This window comes from Lynx rufus, unplaced genomic scaffold (genome assembly GCF_022079265.1).
Source record: "Lynx rufus isolate CCGP_SWC_20201006 ecotype Redwood Valley unplaced genomic scaffold, mLynRuf1.p SCAF_7, whole genome shotgun sequence".
Lineage (NCBI taxonomy): Eukaryota > Metazoa > Chordata > Mammalia > Carnivora > Felidae > Lynx > Lynx rufus.
In genome coordinates, this window is record NW_025814889.1 from 56,009,236 (window position 1) to 56,029,371 (window position 20,136).

The 20,136-nt window shown below is 32.3% G+C and overlaps 1 protein-coding gene and 1 pseudogene across 5 annotated transcripts in view; both read right to left on the reverse strand.

The window, feature by feature from the left end:
* C2CD5 (C2 calcium dependent domain containing 5) overlaps window positions 1-20,136 on the reverse strand; it is a 99,176-nt gene that overhangs the window by 57,278 nt on the left and 21,762 nt on the right. For 3 of the 5 annotated variants that reach the window (XM_047065365.1, XM_047065364.1, XM_047065363.1), the window contains exons 4-9: window positions 18,852-19,023; window positions 16,156-16,251; window positions 13,647-13,802; window positions 12,406-12,604; window positions 7,233-7,384; window positions 1,893-1,978 (exon numbers count right to left, since the gene is read on the reverse strand). In XM_047065365.1, coding sequence (XP_046921321.1) covers window positions 1,893-1,978; window positions 7,233-7,384; window positions 12,406-12,604; window positions 13,647-13,802; window positions 16,156-16,251; window positions 18,852-19,023 — 861 coding nt within the window. Of the gene's footprint in view, window positions 1-1,892; window positions 1,979-3,912; window positions 4,105-7,232; window positions 7,385-8,385; window positions 8,555-12,405; window positions 12,605-13,646; window positions 13,803-16,155; window positions 16,252-18,851; window positions 19,024-20,136 lie in introns of those variants that run through there. The other 2 variants (XM_047065366.1, XM_047065367.1) reach the window with 2 other exon arrangements.
* On the reverse strand, window positions 15,017-15,903 carry LOC124501175 (leucine-rich repeat-containing protein 34-like; annotated as a pseudogene).

The window sequence follows — 20,136 nt, forward strand, 5'->3', positions numbered from 1 at the left end:
CAGGATAGAGAGGTAGTTTCCTAAACTCAAGTGACTACTGCAGGGTTAGGTAACACAAATATATTGCCAACTCAGGTTTTACAAAGTTGTAAATGAAAACTAGAGTTTTCCCACATCTTTACCGTTAATTCCATGAAGAGTATCTAATAATGTATGCCTCATGTAGTAATGTGTCCAAAACTTTAAGAATGTTTAAAACCATATTTGAAAACATAAATTTTATCCAAACTAAATCTAAAATAGTTTTAACTGATTAGTATTTTCTTTTCTTTTAAAGCTAGGTGTTTTCAAAAGTTCCTAATATAGATAATGAAGTCACAGGCACAACATACAGGCAAAATCTCACATCAAACATCAAGGCAACCCAAATTTTTCTGTTCTTGTGAATTCTAGAACGATAATTACAGGAAATGCTCCTTGTGTAAGGAACTTTGTAGAGAGTGTAATACTGGGAGTGGGGGAGGAGGAAGAGCATTCTAGCCTAAAAAATGAGAAGTGAACACGCACACCTTCACTCTGACCCTCTTCTCCGTGTTTCTAGTCTTTTTCTATATTTGGTTTTAACAAATGGTTTGAATGGTTAAGTGGGCTTTTGCAGGAGAGTAGCTGGTAGGCCTGCAAGGTGTGAAAGTAGCTCAAAGGGAATTGCTGCCTGATAGGTACAAAGCAAACAACTGTGTGCAGCTAAAGTCTCATCCTTCTGCTTAGCTCAGCTCTCCTCTTCCCTAGCCTTGTCTAAAGGGCAAACAGTGCATACAGGTACTTCCAGCACAGGAAAGAAAGTCTAAAAAAAGTCTAAAAAAGAAGTTGTTATATTGTTTGTAATAATAGGATCTGAAAAAAACTATTCTCAAAAGCTAAACTCTAGAGAAGAAATACCTGTGTTTTATAGAATGCATTCTTTTGTAGGTATTTACTATGTTTTATCTTTTTTTTTGTAATGCTAGTATAAAATGGAACATGTAAAAGAAAATTCTATAAACGCTTATAACTTCCAAATCAGACACAATGAAAGCTATGAACTATGCCTTAAAATAACTGACATAACATATAAGTAATCATGCACTGCATTAAAGAGAAAAAAAATGAGCCTCATAGTGCTGATAAATTTTTAAAAACTGCATTACAGAAAGAAAAAAAAGCTGGCAACATTTGTTAAAGCTTAAATAAAACTTAAATGATCAAGATTAAAACTAGAAAAGCTACCAATACAAGAAACAGGCTCTCACACATGTTCAGAAACATACCCGCCTTCTACAGAACCTATGAGGCGATCCTCCCTTAGCAATGAAGTTTATACAAAAAACAAAAAATAAAAAGAGAAAAATCATCCAAAAATTTTAACTATTCATTTTCCCATTTAACATTGTTAACTAAACATTAAACTTATAATAATTAAAGAGATATATTCACATACCAAATAACCACAATGTTTATGTTAATCTGTAGAAATACGAATCTGTGCATTTTTTACCCCTAAGAGATTGGCCAGCCATAAGAATAATTTTAGCATATAAACATATTAATATATTAAAGAATTATTTTAATATAATACAACTAAAATATTTTTTCTGAGAAAACTCTATTTCCTTTTATATACTATAATTTTAATGCAAAATTAGAAATGACTTCATCATTCAATGGATATTTCCAAATAGACTATTTCTAATAAAAGACTGGAGGACAAAACAAAAAAGTTACAGAACTATTCCAAATTAAAAGTAATTATTCATAAACAAATTACTTTGATACCTTAAATAAATTATGGACTGCAAAATTACATTATAGGTACATGATCAAAACTAGCTTATGGAAATAAGTTAAAAATGCATGGAAGCATACTAAAAAACACATTAACAGTTTAAGAATAAAGAATGTTGAGCAACTCTTACCCTTTGTTCCAGTGCTGACTGAGTCTGTTGTCTTAAAAGAGCTTTAAACGGCCCCCCTTCTTTTCCAGCACTACCACTTCCCATTCCTACAGAACATCGGTACATAAATAACAACCAAAAAACAGCTATAGAAACAAAGTTTCAACTGCATTCATCTTCATAAATATCATGAGTCGAAATCTATTAAAATGATCCAAACTTTAAAGTACTTCATATAGCACGTATTTTACTCGATTTTATTCACAAAGTTTTCTTTAGAAGCAAGATGTCAAAGCCATACTGATCACCATTGGTTCTAGACTCAATTTGTTCTAAACCTTATTTTTTTAATTATGGTAATGTGATGAATTTTTGTATAATAGTCAACTTTGAAAAGTTGAGTCTTCTAATATAAAATAACCAAGATACTACCAATTACAGTGAGCCTTGAACAACATGGATTTGAACTGCACGGGTTCACTTACACGTGGATTTTTTTCCAGTAAATACAGTAGAGTACTGTAAGTGTACTTCCTCTTCCTTATGATTTTCTTAATGACATTCTCTTTCCTCTAGCCTATTTCACTGCAACAATACAGTATATAATACATATGTACAAAATACGTGTTAATCGATTATTTATGTTATCAATAAGGCTTCCAGTCAAAAATAAGCTATTAATAGTTACACTTTGGGGAATCAGAAGTTATAAGTTTATGTCAGCTTGTCCAGGGGTGTGTTGTTCAAGGATCAACCGTCCCTCGCTATGCTAACAATTTAAGAATACTAAAAGAATGTTTAAAAGTAAATACAGAGAGGATAAGCACTAATTGTGCTCACTTAAAATATTCCAAAATTCTCTAAAGAGCATGAGTTTTAGGCAATTTTGAAATATAGTTGTATCTATTTTCTGATAACTTCCCATTCCTAAATATATCGTTCATGACAAAACACTATTAACATTCATAATTTTTAATAATCATTTGTAAAAACCAACATAAAAGTATTTTTAAAAAGTAAAAATCACAGACATATAATAGACACATCACAAATGTACATAGTTATGGATGAAAGAATATTTCCCAAGCTCTTAGATGTATTTTTTTAAAGACTTAATTTTTCATTTCTTTCCCTACTTTAATTCTATTCTTTTGATAATACCAATAGACCAATTATGGTCAAAGAATTATAGAAAGCAGGGGATAGGTGAGAAACTAACACTCTACAGACTGGAATTAACAGTTCAATCCCACCTTTTCAAAACTGAAGATACATACAGTCAGATTTACTGCAATGACTTCAAAAAGGAACTAATTTACCTTTACATTTTTAGCTGTTCTTGGATAAGGAAACAAATGTTAGCATGTGTATAGTCCCATTCTGTTCTTTAAAAATAAAAAAGAAACGTATTTTTGTTTTAGTAACCCAAACATGATTTTTAGAGACTATACAATACTAAACATAGAAATGAAACTAAGATCTTTATATGAAGCATACTGAAAGCCATAAAATAAAATGTAATCTTGTAGAGATAAACAAAACATAAGAAAATACAGCAGAATAATTTGAAAATTAATGCAATGGACAGAAAAAAAATGGATAATGAAAGAATACCACCAAAATGAGACTTAAACTGATTCAAACAATAATTTACTAATGTAACCATATGGCTTAGCAACATGATGGTGCAGGTCCAAAGTGAATGGAGTTGGTGTGAAGGGAAAGAAAGTAAAGCATCTAAAACAGAAACTCTAGTAATGAGAACCTAATAATCATTGGAAATATACAGATCTATGTCCTCAGACATATAATTTTTTAGTATATAAAATAATTTCAGCAGAATATTCATAATTATCCATCAAGTAATCCTCAATCACATCCTCACGATCATTCTAATCATTTAACTCTGTCCACCAATAAGAAAAATAAGAAGTATGCCCTGTATAAAACACCCAATACTTCTTTACAATATGAAATAATTAATCATTTTAAAGGTGATTTAAAATAAAGGGATTAAAAAGCTGACATAATGTGATCCTACCAGAAGCAGCCAGGAACAGCTCTTCACTGAAAGAAACACTTTTCCTCAGAACTGGGCTGACAAGGCTAGAGTGATGAGGGGGAAGGCTAGACTCCGAGAGGAGGAGACAGGACTTTTTAAGATGAAGGGAACCACAAGAGAGAGAGGGGGAGCTGGGACACAGGTAAATCCTAGGCCCCTGTGGGTAAGGTGCTGTAGAGGAAAGTAGCAGAGAAAAGATGCAGATTCAGAAGATGATCAGAAAATGCAGGATAAGGAAAGCAATGATGAAGCAAAACATAACAGTAAAAATGAATTTTAAAATGCTTACATAAATTACACTAAGCATAGGAAGTCATTAGCAAGACCATCTACCCAACATAATATAAATAAAAGGCATAGTCTAAAACTTAGCAAAACTTTTACAAACTCCACATTCATTAAAATTTTTTAAATCAGGATTTAAATTAGAATTTTATGCCATTCTAATCACTTTGAGATGATTTCTCAAAAACACTTAAATTACCTGCCCTTTTTTTTTTTGCTTAAGAAGGCATAAAGTTAAAATGTGCACTTCATAAATTTTTAAAGCCAGAAACTTGTTGCCTCAAATACAAACATCATTTAAAATGGCAAAGTTCAGTTCTTCAAATGTTACTAAAATATATCACTTATGAGTATTTTAATTGAATACCCATAAAAAAAGCAAATGACCACATTAAACAGTTGCCATCATTAATTAAAAAAATATAGACATTAGCTTCTTTCTATCCAGATTTGAGACATATGTTACTACTTTTCTTTTTCCTCTAAATTTCAAATGCTAAAGTCTGATCATAACACTGCATTTACAAAGACTTTCATACCTAAGGTGCAAATACTCTCTAGATTACAAAAACTACAAATGGTTAAAAGCCTGATTTTTTTTTTTTTTAAGTAAAAAATTAGCTTGAGTCAGCTGCCAAATCAATATCTTAACACTAGTATTCTAAAATTCCATTCCTACTGGTTGAGTACTTGGGAAAAAATATGAAAATAAAACCTGGTAAAATGTCAAAAATTAGAAACTATAGAAATAAATCAATATGAATTTTTTTAAATGATACCTACATGAAAAATAGATGATAGCTTTAACTACAAATAGAAAAACAACTTTCTCAGTCTAAAGCTTTATTAACTTATTCTATTTCTGGCTCCCCAGTTTACATAAATCAATCCTAGTCACCTTATCTCCACTATTTCTCAAGAGACTGATTTTGTATACAGGTAAATTTGAAGGCAGAGAAACATGAAATACATGCTCAATTATAGTTTTAGAAGTTTTAAAACAATCATAATTTTGCCATTTCAGATCTCCTCTGGAATGGCCCTCAGGAATATTCAAAGATATTTAGGGACTCATGATAAAGCCAAAAGACTAAAAATTGCTAATGTTCTATAAGTATGCTACTAAAAATAGTGAATAGCATATGATAGTAGCAAAACAAAATAATTTATTTAGAGGCAGCTGATGAATATAGACATATATGAGAATAATAACTATTATACATAAATCTTTAAAAACTAAAGCTTTGGAGCTAGAAAATAAAATGCAATAAAGTTTTCATTGATAATACAATTGCCTAAGAGAAAGCTAAGAGAATCTGATTCAGTTAATTTCTTACTTCATAATCTTTTCGTACTTGGACTTTTTGGTGAATTAAAGAAAAGGAAACAGAAAGACCAAGAAAATATTTTCAAAAATTTATCTGTGGGGGGCACCTGGGTGGCTCAGCCAGTTGAGAGTCCGACTCAAACTCAAGTCTTGATCTCATGGTTCCTGAGTTTGAGGCCCACATCCGGCTGGCTGCTGTTGGCGGCAGCAGAGAGCCTGCTTGTTTCAGATCCTCTGTCCCTTCTCTCTCTGCCCCTCCCCCACTAGTGCTCTCTCTCAAAAATAAACATTAAAAAAAAATCATTTGTGGTATGGCAAAGAAAAATGAAAACAAGAATACTGAAAAAGTAACAAGGAATACGCAAATAGCCAGCAGTCAAAGCCTGAAAAACGTTTTTAGGAAAACTTATTCTTCAAATACTATCTAAATCTCCTTGTTTTGATAGGCATGAATTTGAAGGCCTGAATCTCATCCTTTATTTAAAAATAAAAAATTTTCACTGAAGTTTGAATGGTTCAGTTTTTACGGCATAAATATGGTTAAAATGCCACAATCCACAGCATCAATTACTATAAAGTATCTCATGATTTTTAGATGTTATTCATATTACGTACATATATAAAAATAAAGCTATTCTTTTCAAATAATTAGGTATTCATATTTATCTTCCTCACATTTTGTGACTACATTTATAAAAGTAGATACTAAATCTACAGGCTTTCTTTTTAATGCCCTTTCTTTATAAGTAGCATTGGTTTTGGAATTGGATTGCTTTTCACTGTTTTCATAAAATCTGGGATCATTTCATAAATCTCTTGCCTAACACACAAAAGGTTATTAACACTGATAAAAACAACACAAGAACTATACAAAATGTCTTCATCAATCTGGAGAGAAAACTGTAAGACAAAGATAGTATTTACAAAAATTGCTAACTACTAACCTTTTAATTTTTGTATTTTACTTTTCTTAATACTGTTTTAAAGATTTGAGTAACTCTAAGAAGTAATGTAATAATTTGACTTTTTAAACAATCTTTTATCAGAAAACATTCATAAAAACTCACAGAAATTATTTATCAAAATACAAATAGTAGGGGGAAAAATTATAAACTTCATACATTGAGAAATATGTAAGAGTAAGTAAAGCAAAAATGCTATTTTCTAACCTAGAGAGTAAGAGTAGCAAAACCAAACATTTTAAATAACAAGAAGTTAATAGATATATGTACTCCAATATAACCATTTCAATTGTTCCAAAAATGTTTTCATAATAAAATCTTAGAATTAAGTTCAGAAAAACAGAAAAATGAATTCAAAAATGCTTCTACTGCATGAGGAACTGGATTGCAAGCTACTAGTGTTACTTTCTACGCAAAAGCTTTAGAATGTTATTCCTCACAATATGAGCATGAAATGAAAAACGTCTACATGCAAAAATAAATTCTGAACTTCGTATCTACACTATGATTAAATCAATAAATGCAGATCTTTGAACAAGCTAATTTCTGAACTATATGAAATTTTCATATTTTAATGGTGGTAACTGAAAATGATCAGTATTCACATTGTCCTTTAACTTAAATGCCAAAAACAGGAGGAAAGCCTTGATGGAAAGCTAATAAAGAACAGAAACAAATTTGAAAAAAATAAAAGAAAAAGAAAAAGGTGGGTGGAAGCGCCTTACCAGTTTTGGGTGTCAAACTCAAATCTGTGTCAGAAGAAGAGGACTGTCGACTGTAGGACTTGGAAGGTGAAAAGGAATAAGTTTGGTTTTTCAGAGGGGTTGAGGGTCCTGATGAGTGAGTATTGGGATTGGGATCTTCATTGAAGGGAATCCTGCCAGAAGAAGGTGGAGAAATATTAAGCAATCATGTGCCAAAGGACGTGACGGAAGGCAGCATGATCCAAACACCAGGAAAGTATTGGGCAGGGCCAGCAGTCATTTCTTAAGTGTGGAGCTGGGTATGAGGTCAAAGACAACCAATTGCTATTTAACCATTCATCATTCTCCAGAGAAATAATCATCTGCACTGGAACAGTTAATAAGCCAAGTAAAAAAGCAAAGAAGCATGAGATGACAGACTAAAGGGGTAAAAAATATTAAAAGGAGAAATAAACAAAAAGAATAAATACATGACTGAAAATACTTTCAAATAAACAATGCTTTTTTTAAGTTACAAAAGAAAAAATGATGCTGCAAATGGTATGTGCAAATATTCACAATTGTTTTTATATTTGCACACACTGATATCTTCAAAAGAAAAATGTTTCCTTATCCTATAGCATCAAGAGTGCCACAGCTAAAAACACAACAGAGAGAAAAATGAATACAGCTACACAGAACCATTATATTTTACACAGAATAGTTGCTTACCTGTTTTCCAAAGCTCTCTTCCACAGAATAAAACAGACCCTACTATGTAACAGGTTTTATACATAATAAAATAAGCAAATCAGAAGCCTTGCCAGCTATTTCATATAGAATCCAGTAATCAATTTTATTTCTAACCAAATGCAGAAATAATGGCAAATCCTAGAGGACTGCCCTAAAAACTTACAGGATACATACATACAATAGGGTTCTTAGAGGATCTATGGAAGAGACTTTGGACGCTAGAAGAACACTTTCACTTCCAAGTAGTTAGAACCTCTGCGGTGGCTAAATACTGGATTTCTTCACTGCAGCTGGACTTCAAGTGAGAAAAGGAGGAGAAGGAAAAGACTGATGGTACCTGCCTAACCTAAGCTACCTGCCTACCTGCCTGCCTGCCTGCCCTTGGCAGCCATACTGCCTGTGGCCTGCCTTCCCCAGCTCTGGAGTCTGAGCAGTCTCGTACCAGTATAGATGAGAGTGGGAACAGACACAGAGAAGTTCTGAGTAAGTCGTGAGCCAGTAGCAGTGTGAATTGGGCTGTTGTGAGTCGAGCGGCATCCATGGCTTGGAGGATGAACCAGCGGAGACCTGAGGGAATTTGTAGTCAAAGCGGAAGAAAAGAAAACAATACATACAACAGATAGCAAAGTTATGTTAAAATAATTTCAAAGGAGCTTCAGTTAGGGGAGAGGAATTTTTAATCTCCAACATGCAAAAAACAAGTCAAAATTTAAAAAGAATAGCTAAATACTAACTTGACAGGATACAGTTATAGTTTTAAATGATCAGATTAATAATAATAATTAGGACTGTGAATAAGAAAAATAGCAAGCAGAAATAGTGGCATTAAATAAGAAAAAGACTAAGATTTGTATTTTAAGATGTTTAAAATGTTTTCATCACCATAAAGCTTACTTACTACACAGTATTTTAGGGACAAAACACCCATAAAAGTGAAAAGTCAAATATAAAGTTCTTATGTTACTTCTGAAATTGAATGGATGTAATTAATTATATTTTTCCATAAAGAAAATTTAACAGAACTGTTTCTGTAATAGTGGTACTTAAGAATATGAGAAATGACAGCACAAAGAAAAATGAATGAAATGGATATAAGCAAATGTAAACATTCCAGTATTTTAGCACACCAAGTATATTGCTTAAAAAACAGGTTACACTGGGAAAAAAAACAAAGCAAGGGAACACTGCTTTTCAAAACACATTAATAAAACAGTATAGATAATTTTTATCTAGCTGTCAAACAATATATTATTTAAATTTAAACATAATTTATTAAACTACATTCTGAATTGAAATTTTGTAAGATATCAACTGACATCCTGCAAGATCATATCTATATGTATGTATAGATATATTTAGCTCACATACACAGATACATATTCACATATAATATTTACATTTTCATGAGGAAATTTTGCTAAAAGGGCACAGTTACGTTGAATGGTAGGAATGGCATATTAAACTAAGAATCCTATACTTCATATTAGCAATTATTTCACTACGTATTGCCTTTACTCATGCATGAGGGAAAAAGAATCAAATGTGAATATACTCTAAAAATATATCCTCATTTTTTAGAATTCAAATTAAAAGCAGATCAAGAGCTCAACTCTTCCTGGCCTTTTCTTTTTTACTGGCCAGTGAAAATTCCCAACAATCACAGTCTGTCAAGGTTCAAACATGAGCTATCATTAATGGGCAACAATAGGTCTTTCACATAGTCTACGGACTACTTTCTGAAAACATCACTGATTTTACAATAGAACAATGTTTCTGTTTTTGTTACTAGGTTAAATTAAAAATGTGTTTAATACAACTGATAAAAATCAAACATCTCATTGGTGACCTATGTGTATACAAACAACTGAGTGAGGTTTTATTTGCTTTTTCTTTCTCTGTTGAAGTGACTAATGAAGTTAAAAATTCTAAGAATCAGGGATGTACAGAGGAGAAATTACAATTAATATCTCTTAGAAAGTACTTTTTTTTGTAAGTAGAGAAGCAGTAAATTGTATTTAAATGCACTTTCTATCATCAAAATACTTCAGCAAGGACATATCAAAGAGATTTACATTATGCATTACACTAACCATCTGAAAGGAAAAAAATAAACCAATGAAGTAGAACACACCATTAATAAAGGTAAAATAAAATGAATAAAATAAAATGAACATTGTAAAAGTTTCAATGTATGACATCTAATTAAAATCCCAAATACCATCTGTATTCTTGGAGTTCTAATTCTTATCAGTCTCCTTGTATGAAAGATTATCTTGCAATACCTCAGTGACATTTCTAATAATAAATCCATTCAGACAGGAATATAATCCAAACTACCTTTTATCAAATTCTTATCTAGAATCAGTTATAATTAAACATCTATAATTATTACAATCAGTTGAATCATAAAACAATTTAAACTAGCACCCAAATTGATTCATTATCAAAAATACAAAGAAGGCGGCTAAAATAAAGAAGCCTGAGTAGTAGTTAGTTTTGTTTTTTTTTAAACAGCATGACTGTGGTAGTAAGATGCCTTTCAGAAAATCTTAATGAAGCAACTTAAATTCTTCATGGTGTGAATATTTGACAATTTAAGGCAGATGGCTACAACAAAATTAGAAAATAAGAACACTTACACAATCCCAGAAGACTTACATTAATGGAACTATTCCTGAATGTAGGCAAAAAGTACTCCATTACTATCAATATATCATCCTAAGACACCAACAGATAATACAGCATTCTTTCCACTAAGTAATTTAGTGGAAAGAGGAAAACTTCAGACATCACAGCTACAAAGCCAGGCCCCTTCAGGCAACTTAGATAAAGCTGGAGGGTGGCAAGAGAAGGAGGGTCCCAGGTCTTTAATTTGGTGTGGAAAATGAAAATAAAACCTGAATCCCTCAAAAAGTTACACCTGCAATTTGACTTTACCTGTGGTAGCAGGCAGTTCATATCTTTCTAAGACATATCTTAAATGGAATATAAAGCAAATTCACTCTTCAGTTTATTTAAAACAATTATTTCACAGGGGCGCCTGGGTGGCTCAGTAGGTTAAACATCCGACTTCGGCTCAGGTCATGATCTCACGGTTCGTGAGTCTGAGCCCCACATCAGGCTCTGTGCTGACAGCATGGAGCCTGGACCTTGCTTCAGATTCTGTATCTCCCACTCTCTCTGCCTATCCCCTGCTCACTCGCTTGCTCTGTCTCTTTCTCTGTCAAAAATAAACATTAAAAATATAAGTGGCTTTCTTTAAACAATTATTTCACTTGTCAAGGGATTTCCCAAAAAAATTAGGCAATAGATAGAATACTATGCTCCCTCTTGTGACTAAAATTTAATCTAAATAACTGAAGGCTACCAGAAGGGAAATCATTAAACAAAAAGAATAAGCCTAAAAGGAAAATCTCATTTTTAAAAATATTGCTTAAAAAACAAGTTGAATCAGGGTGGCTCAGTCAGTTGAGCGTCCGCCTTTGGCTCAGGTCATGATCTCACAGTTCCTGGGTTTGGGCCCCATGTGGGGCTCTGTGCTGACAGCTCAGAGCCTGGAGCCTGGTTCAGATTCTGTGCCTCCCTCTCTCCCTGCCCCTCCTCTGCTTGCACGCTGTCTCTTTCTCTCTCAAAAATAAATTTAAAAAACATTTTTAAAAAACTTAAAAAATAATGAATAAAAAATAAAAATTCCTTGTAGATCACCACCATATTGAAAATCTTCTGCCTTAGACACAAATGACAACACATAAGCCAAATCCAGCCAACCAAAGTATTTTGTTGAATCACGCTTAGTTTTTTAAAAATGTATGAGTCTAAATTCCTTTAGATCAAATCAACAAACTCCTTTTTTTTCCTGATAAACAAAGACAGAAACTGTATGGCTAGTGCATGAAATATTTCCTATCCAGCCTTTTACAGAAAAAAAGTGTCACCATGGGCTTTACACAGTCCTCTGTACTCCCTATTTAATTACACTCAATTATTTATATATATATAAACTATCTGGTCTCTGTAGACATTTACATCTGAGACCCCTATACAGGTCAACCTTTCCTGCTATACTTCTTCTTTCTATACTATGTTGCTAATAAGCATAGTAAGATTATCAAGTATAGTACTGGGTTTTAAGCATTTCCCAGAGAGTAAGTAAAAATTCCATAAATACCCATTTTAAGCTTTAAATATACGGTGTCTAAAGATCTGAAATACTCAGTTTAGTTTTACATTATTTAACTTGAATTTCATATTAAGACAGTATAAATAAAATATCAGGAACACCTAAATACTTTTAACCTTCAGATTTTCATGTCACCTTTAATAAAAATCACCAAAGGAAAAAACAATCACCACAGGGAAAAATGTATGTTAAACAAGTCTACTAGAATATTTCAAATCAAATGAAAGCATATAGGTAAAAGATAAAAAGCTCCATAAGAACAATTCATTGATTCATACTTACTCCTTCATTTCTTTGGATGGGGAATTACATGCAGGAAGGAATGCTGCCGGGCTACTTAGTTTATCCAGTGTACATGCTGTTCCTATGGCGCGTACCACTAACCCAGATTCGCCTTCCAGATCAAAACATTGTAAGTACCCAACAACTGCATTTCCTCTCATTTCAAGTACTTTCAAGCCAATCTTCCTCTGCAGTTCACCTATAAAAAAAGGAAGAAAACTCATTCTGCTTCAGATCCTGACATTACATGATACAAGACTGGATATGGTAGCAATAAAAAAAGACTTGGAAAAAAATCACAGATTTTTAGAACTTGAAAAGAACCTAAAAGATTATCTGCTCCAGCCTCCTACATTTCAGGGAGGTAAGATATTACTAGTTGCACTTTACAGATGCGGCAAGTTAAGATTCACTCATTCATGCATTCATTTACCAAATAATTTTTGGTTGTGTACTATGTGCCTGGCATTCTTCCTTTCTTCTAAGTGCTAGAAACACAGAGGTGAACAAAAAAGATATATTATTTAATATAGTAACTATAACATTATATATTAGGTATAAATATATTTATACTGATTCATAAATATTGTTTGATATATTAATATGTAATATTAATGTAATATAAAGGTGTTTATAATTTATATTTAAAACAAATTTATTATGTGTAAGTATAAAATATTTATATTTATTAAACATAATATTTATACTTATTGTCGGATATATATGTAAATTTATATACATGTAAATTTACATATACATACAAATTTTAAATGGTAAACAAGTTCTTCAAAGAAAAATAAAGAAACATAATGGGGTAAGAGTGTCAGGGAAAAATACAGGGAGCTACACCAAGTTGTCAGAGAAGGACTATGAAAAGGCAACAAAAAACTCTAGACAGATTACCTAAACTCTGACTACAAAGAAATACTAGAGGAAGGAAAACTAGAACCCAGTTCCCTACTTCCTTGCTCAGGGTTCTTTCTACCAGGCCACTTTATGAGCACAAATTCCTTTGTCTACCTAGTTAAGTAGGAAATACAACTTCTGGTTCAGACTTCCTCTTATAAAATGGCAATGCAGGTATGTTCAGGAAGATGGGGCCAAGGGTAGGGAATCAGTCATTCATAATTCATAGCCCTCACTGTTAACTTTCAGGTAGCATGTCAAAAGGAAGTAAAAATTGTAACAGTGTTAAGTAAATCAGTAAGAAAGTTTGTTTTTGTTTTTGTTTTTTTAAATACCTGACATTAAAGAAATGAGTCTCTGTCTGGCCTCATTTGATGCCCTTGGTGTACGAATTCGATCAATCCATTGATATTCTGGGTCTTCATTGACTACAAGCTCTTCTACAAACCCATGAATTATTACAGCTCTATAGCACTTTGGAATAGATGTTGCTGTTAAAAGAAATTACCTGTTATGCTTCTATTTATCACAAGATTAAATTCAATTTAAAAAAATTTACAACTAAGTTCTTACCTTTTGAATATATAATACAAGAATGCCTTTTACTGTGCTAATTTCAATGTAATTATAATAGTTATACTTCCAATCAGTCTTCTAAGTTCCATATTATTCTTAGAAATAATCATTTTCTTTAATGAGACCTCCCATCTTTCTTACAGCAAACACAGTAGAAACAAATCGTATTTTTATAATTTAGAAAACAGCTATAGACAACCTTAAACAGCATTCAATACAAAGTTTAAAAAACCAAAATTAAAGTCATCTGGTTAATCATTAAAAAAATAGGCAGAAAGTGGATAATGAATACAAAACACTTTATTCAAAGTACTTTGAAAAAGTTCTGTACAACACATATTGCAGCCTCAAAAATCAAACTATTACCTTTCTGACAATCTGAGGAGTCATAAAGCCCTGCAGTTTCCAATAATCCATGGCCATGTGGCCAACTGGTTCGGCAGTCTATACTACATAACAAACTCATTTAATATATAGAATTTCAAATGTCATTAGATTTAAAATAAGATCTAGTCAGATTCAAAAAGGGGAGAACCTAAAACCAACAAACAAAAACAACAACAACAAAAAGGGGGGGGGGCGGGGGGAAAACCTGAGAACATCTACACCGAACTAGTCTCTTAAAATGGATATCATCCATGCCTTAAAGCTAACTCAACTACTTAGGAGTTTTCAATCCTATGAATCGAGGCTGGTTGTGACTGCCCACATCTGCCAATGCCAGCCCATACTACGTGGCACTTGAGGGACTGTAACTGTAGATGCCTATTGAATTTTGGATAGCACCACAAGGTTTGGCTAGAGTGCTTTGCTCCTATCTTACAGTGTCTTATACTACAGTAAAATAACAATGGATTTTTCTTTTTCTTTTGACAGTTATATATAGTTCATTATAGTCAGTCATATCTTTTTCACATTTGACAAGAGCAACTTGTTCTAATTCATAAAAGAAAAATTTAATAAGCAGTAAAATATTCATCTCTGTGAAAATAATGAAGATATGTGAAAATTATTTCAGAGCTTGTTTTTCAGAGGTTGCCCTACTGGACAAGAGTAAAATTTGCATTAGATGAGTGGCTGCAAGCTTCTCCATAAGTTTGTGTCCAATAATAATGCTTGGCAAGGCCACTGGAGTCTTCAAAATACACATGTCCACCCACCACAAATGGCTCCATATCTCTATTATCTAATTTTAGCCCATTCCGCATAAATCTAATTATGTCACACATGTAGCTTCATCAAATTTGTTTCCCCAAATGTAGATATGAGAGTGTGGGATTTTTTTTCATTGATTGTGAAAGTACAAGTCCATCTCCCCTTATGTTGCTGCTGACTACTGACAATCAGCTGACATCAAGGTAGCATATGCTACTATTCAGATACAGAATCACCTGTTTTATAATATCATGCTTACACATAAGCAGTTCAGCAAGGCAGTGATTTTCTTTCAATAGGTGGCCTAGATGAACTGTGGACTCTTCCTGTTCACCATACAGTATAGGCAGGTGTAGGCTTATTCCCTTAGTTGTTTGGTTTTCAGGTAGGACTGTAGCAAATGCTAGCACATTTTGCATTTCCAGACCACAGTCACTAGGATATCACTTCTCTAAGGATGAATTAATTTGTAGCATTCCTGAAAAAAAACATTCTACCTGTATTTTCAAACTTGTTTCTAGTCATTCTTAGATATTTCAGAGTTGTATTATTATGTGGTGCTTTAGCAATCAATTCTCCACCTTTGGACCCAATATTTATTAACATAAGATTTAAGTAAACAAGATTAAGTTGTTTCAGTAATATATGGATTGTTATTTAAAATTCTGGAAAGAATCCAAAATCTTCACCAGTCACTCTTTCTACTGGCATTAAGCAACTGTTACCAGCAATGTTTAATGTGATTCCTTCCAGAGTCTGGAGTAGAGGCTGGAGTACAAGCCAGAGTAGGGTCAGGAAGAGTGATCTCCTTCCTGCTGCCTCACAAACTCCTCTGACCTCGTAGGCATGATAACCAAGCATACCTCATGCCCCACTGGACTATTCTAACAAAAATTTCTATGAACTCAAAAAAAAAAAAAAGATTGCATTTACTTTAAAATCAGATAAATAGTCCCCAGAGCTACAATAATTGTTTCTAAGAGATTAATAATTTTCTCTTTGGCATTAAAACCAAAGTATTATAGGTTTTCCATTAGCTTTATGAAATATTTGATTTCCTATATTTAAAAATTAAGTTTCCTGTTAAATGAGAAATAAAATGTGTTTACTTACTGCAAAAGAATTTGACTCCACATGATGACTGCCTAAATCGATTTAAATCATTGAAGAGGTCTACTTTTACAACTACATTGATTTCCCCACGGATACCTAGAATTTCAAAAGGAAATCAAGTTTCTACGTTAACAAAATAAAGCACAATTAAATAATCCAGCAAATGAATGCCAACTGATGATTTAAAGATAATGTATTAATCAGGGTGCCTGGGTGGCTTAGTCAGTTAGGTGTCCGACTTCAGCTCAGTTCACAATCTCCTAGTTCCTGTGTTTGAGTCCCACATTGGGCTCTCTACTGTCAGTACAGAGCCTACTTCAGATCCTCTGTCTCCTTCTCTCTCTGTCTGTCCCCACTTGTTCTCTCTCTCTCTTTCAAAATAAATAAATAAACTTAAAAAAAATTTAAAAAATAACATATCAATCATAATAGCAATGCTTTGTTTCCTAATTATGTTCATTGTAAGTAATTTATTACATTTTCTGAAGAACATGTATACACTAAAGAATGAATAGAATTTTCATTTCTATTACAAGTCTCTACTTATTTGAATCAAGTGTAACTGGAAAGGAGCCCCATTTAAAGTGATGACAGCGATGATGATGATGATGATGATGATGACGGTAACAAGTGAGCATGGATAACATTCTAAATGCTTTATAAGTAGTATCTCAAAGTGCTCACACCAACCCAGTAAGGCAATTTCCGTAGTACTGTCATCTTCATGTTACAGAGGAAGACATTAAAGTTTAATAAAAGTTAAATAATTTGCATAGTGTCAATAACTAGTTAAGTAGTACAGCCAGGATTAGAAGTCAGATCTTTATGATCCCAGAGTAAGTGGTCTTAACAACTAATGGAAGAATCTGATTTAACACAAAAGAAGTTTAATTCTTTTCAATGAATGTAGTAAGTTAAAATGAGCTAAGAAATTCCAAAAATAGGGGTTTTCAACATGACCTAATAAATAAAAATGACCCAGTCTCTATCTCTTAACATTCACTAAATATTTTTACTGGACTGTCCTGACTTCATGTCAAATTCATACTTATTGAGGAAGGCCTTCTAAGAGTGACTTGCTCATTTACCCACTGAAATAATAAGAGATTATGTTCCTAACAAAGGGTCCATAAACATACTAAACCAATTATAAACAGTATTTAATATAAAATATTTAGAAAATTCATTCACTCATACTGCCATGCCTTTAATGCAAGCCCAGATTAATTCCAATTGTTAATACCAATTAATAACCAGATTAATTCCAATTAATACCAATTGTTTTATTGGTAATTTACTATGGGATTGGATTTCATTTCCTAACTACAAAGATAATACATTTACATAGAAAAAAGCAAAAGAGGAAAAGAAGAAAAATAGGATTACAGTCCAGAAATAAAACTATCCAAGAATAAACATTTTATTATGTATTCTGCCAATTTATCCAATGATATCACATATATGCAATTCTTTTGTTTTTAAACAAATATGGAATCATCCTATAATAATGTTTTATAATCTGAATTCTATAAAATTTTACAATTTCACAAATCCTTTTATTTCCTTATGCCATTGTATTCTTAAAACACGCAGTTCGTTCTGGCTGTATAATTCATGGTCTATATATGCTCTAATTTATTTAAGTAAATCCTCTTTTCCAATACATTTTACCATTGTAAACATTAATAAATAATAATAGGATCTAAGTATCACAATAAACATACTCTTACATAAATCTCAGCAAACATCTTAATTTTCTTATAAGAAACTACTATCAATGGAATTGCCAGGTCAAAAATGTAAAACAGGCAGAAAGATGCTAGACTGTAGACAGAAACATCTGCCAGCTCTTTACGGGTCCATCTGTCATTCTAAAAGAACGGTATATTTGCAGGCTGGCAGTTCTCAAACGTTTTAATGACAGGACCACTTTTACAATCTTAGAAATTATCGAAGGCCTCAAAGAGATTTTGTTTACATGGGTCATGTATCAACATTTACAATGTTATAATTAAAATTAAAATTTAGAATGAAAATTAAAATTAAAGCTGAGAATTTTTAAAAATATTACTATAAACATTTTTATAAAAATAACTATTTTGAAAACCAAAAAAAATTAATAAAATAGCACTGTTACATTTTTGTAATTTTCTATAATGTCTAGCTTAATAGAATACAGTTAGATTCTCATTTCTGCTCTGCATTCAATGTGTGGTAACACCATACATCATAAAACCTCTAGAAAACTCCACTGTACACTTGTAAGAAAGTGAGAATAAAAATGGCAAATGACATGTAAGTATCATATTAAAACTTCTCATCTCCCTCATAGAACCTGTGCAGGGACCCCTAGGTGTCCCCAGACCACACTTTGAGAACCCTGCTTTAGGCAACAAAAAACTTGAAGAATTTTTAAGCAGAAAAATATCAACATTATCCACTTGAAAATATTTCAGAAACACAGTACCAATGTTAGATGATTTTTAAATAATGCATTAACTTACTATACTGCATATATTTAGAAGGAATTACTTCAAATTATGTTCAGAAAAATAACAATTCTACCAATAATACTTTATGACTATTAAAAAGAAAACATCTTTTAAAGATATTTTAAAACCACCACATGTAGCACAAAAGTGTTTAAGGATAAATTTTAAAAACTATGATTTATTTTCTTAAAATATACTCCTTACCATGTATGGTATCATAAATTGGAAACCACCCTGAGATGACTGTTGCAGCTTCACTGTAGAGTAAAGGGTCAATATCAATGTACACTTTACCAATGGCATCATTTGCACTGTATGTGTCATGGTCAAGAACTGTGATCTGTAGAGGTTCATCTTGTAAATCTTCATCGTCCACCTAAAAGTATACCTTAAAATTAAACCTTTTAATTTAAAAATCTTCATTACCATAAATATATACATATGACAAATGTAAAAGATTACTTATTTCTGAAAAAAAAAGTACACATTGATCTCTAAGCACAAAGGTAAAGGGATTAATCTGCACAAAAGTTGTAACCCCTTCTCCTATAAAAGATGCCAAATTTCTAAAGAAAAAAAAGTACAATTTGCCTCCAGGCACAAACATAAGATGATTAACACCCAAAAGGTTTTAATTTCCTTTTCTACATAGTTATTCAGTGTTTCACTACTCTGCTTATAACATCAAGCAAAAATGCTTAAGGAATGTCAAAACAGCTTCCATAGATTACCTACAGGAGAGCAAGGATGATAATGAGAACAATGATACCATAAATTCTAAAGACAATTTCGCAGAGTAAAACTGTAGGCAAAACTGGGGCGCCTGGCTGGCTCAGTCTGGGGAGCATGCAACTCTCGATCTCAGGGTTGAGTTTGAGTCCCATGCTGGGTGTGAAGATTGCTTAAAAAAAATTAAGAAGGAATTATTGTTGGTAGCACTGATGTAATAATGTAACTGGATGATTAGCTTTCAAAAAAGAGGGTCCTTCTCTAAAAATTAAATTTATGAATTTATGAATTTATGAATTATTAAATTTATGAATGATATTGCATAATATTTTGAATATTATTTGTAAGAAAAAACAATTTAAGTTCATGAGTTAAGTAAATGAAATGTTTATTCTCTCTCCTTTTACTTATTATCAATTATTTACCACATGCCAAGCAAGCACTAGCTATAAAGAGGGACTACAATGGAAAATGCAATGGACTAAATGTTTCTATCCCCTGAAAATCCATATGTTGAAGCCCTAATCCCCAACATGATGTTATTTGGAGATGGGGAGGTAATTAGGTCATAAGGGCAAAGACCTCATGAATGGGATTAGTATCCTTATAAGTAAAGACAGGGAGAGATGATCTCTCCCAGCCATGTGAGGACATAGCAAGAAGACAACGGTCTACAAAGCAGAAAGAGGGACCTCACTAGAACAAAACCATGATGGTCCCTGATCTCAGACTTCCCAGGATCCAGAAATGTGAGAAATAA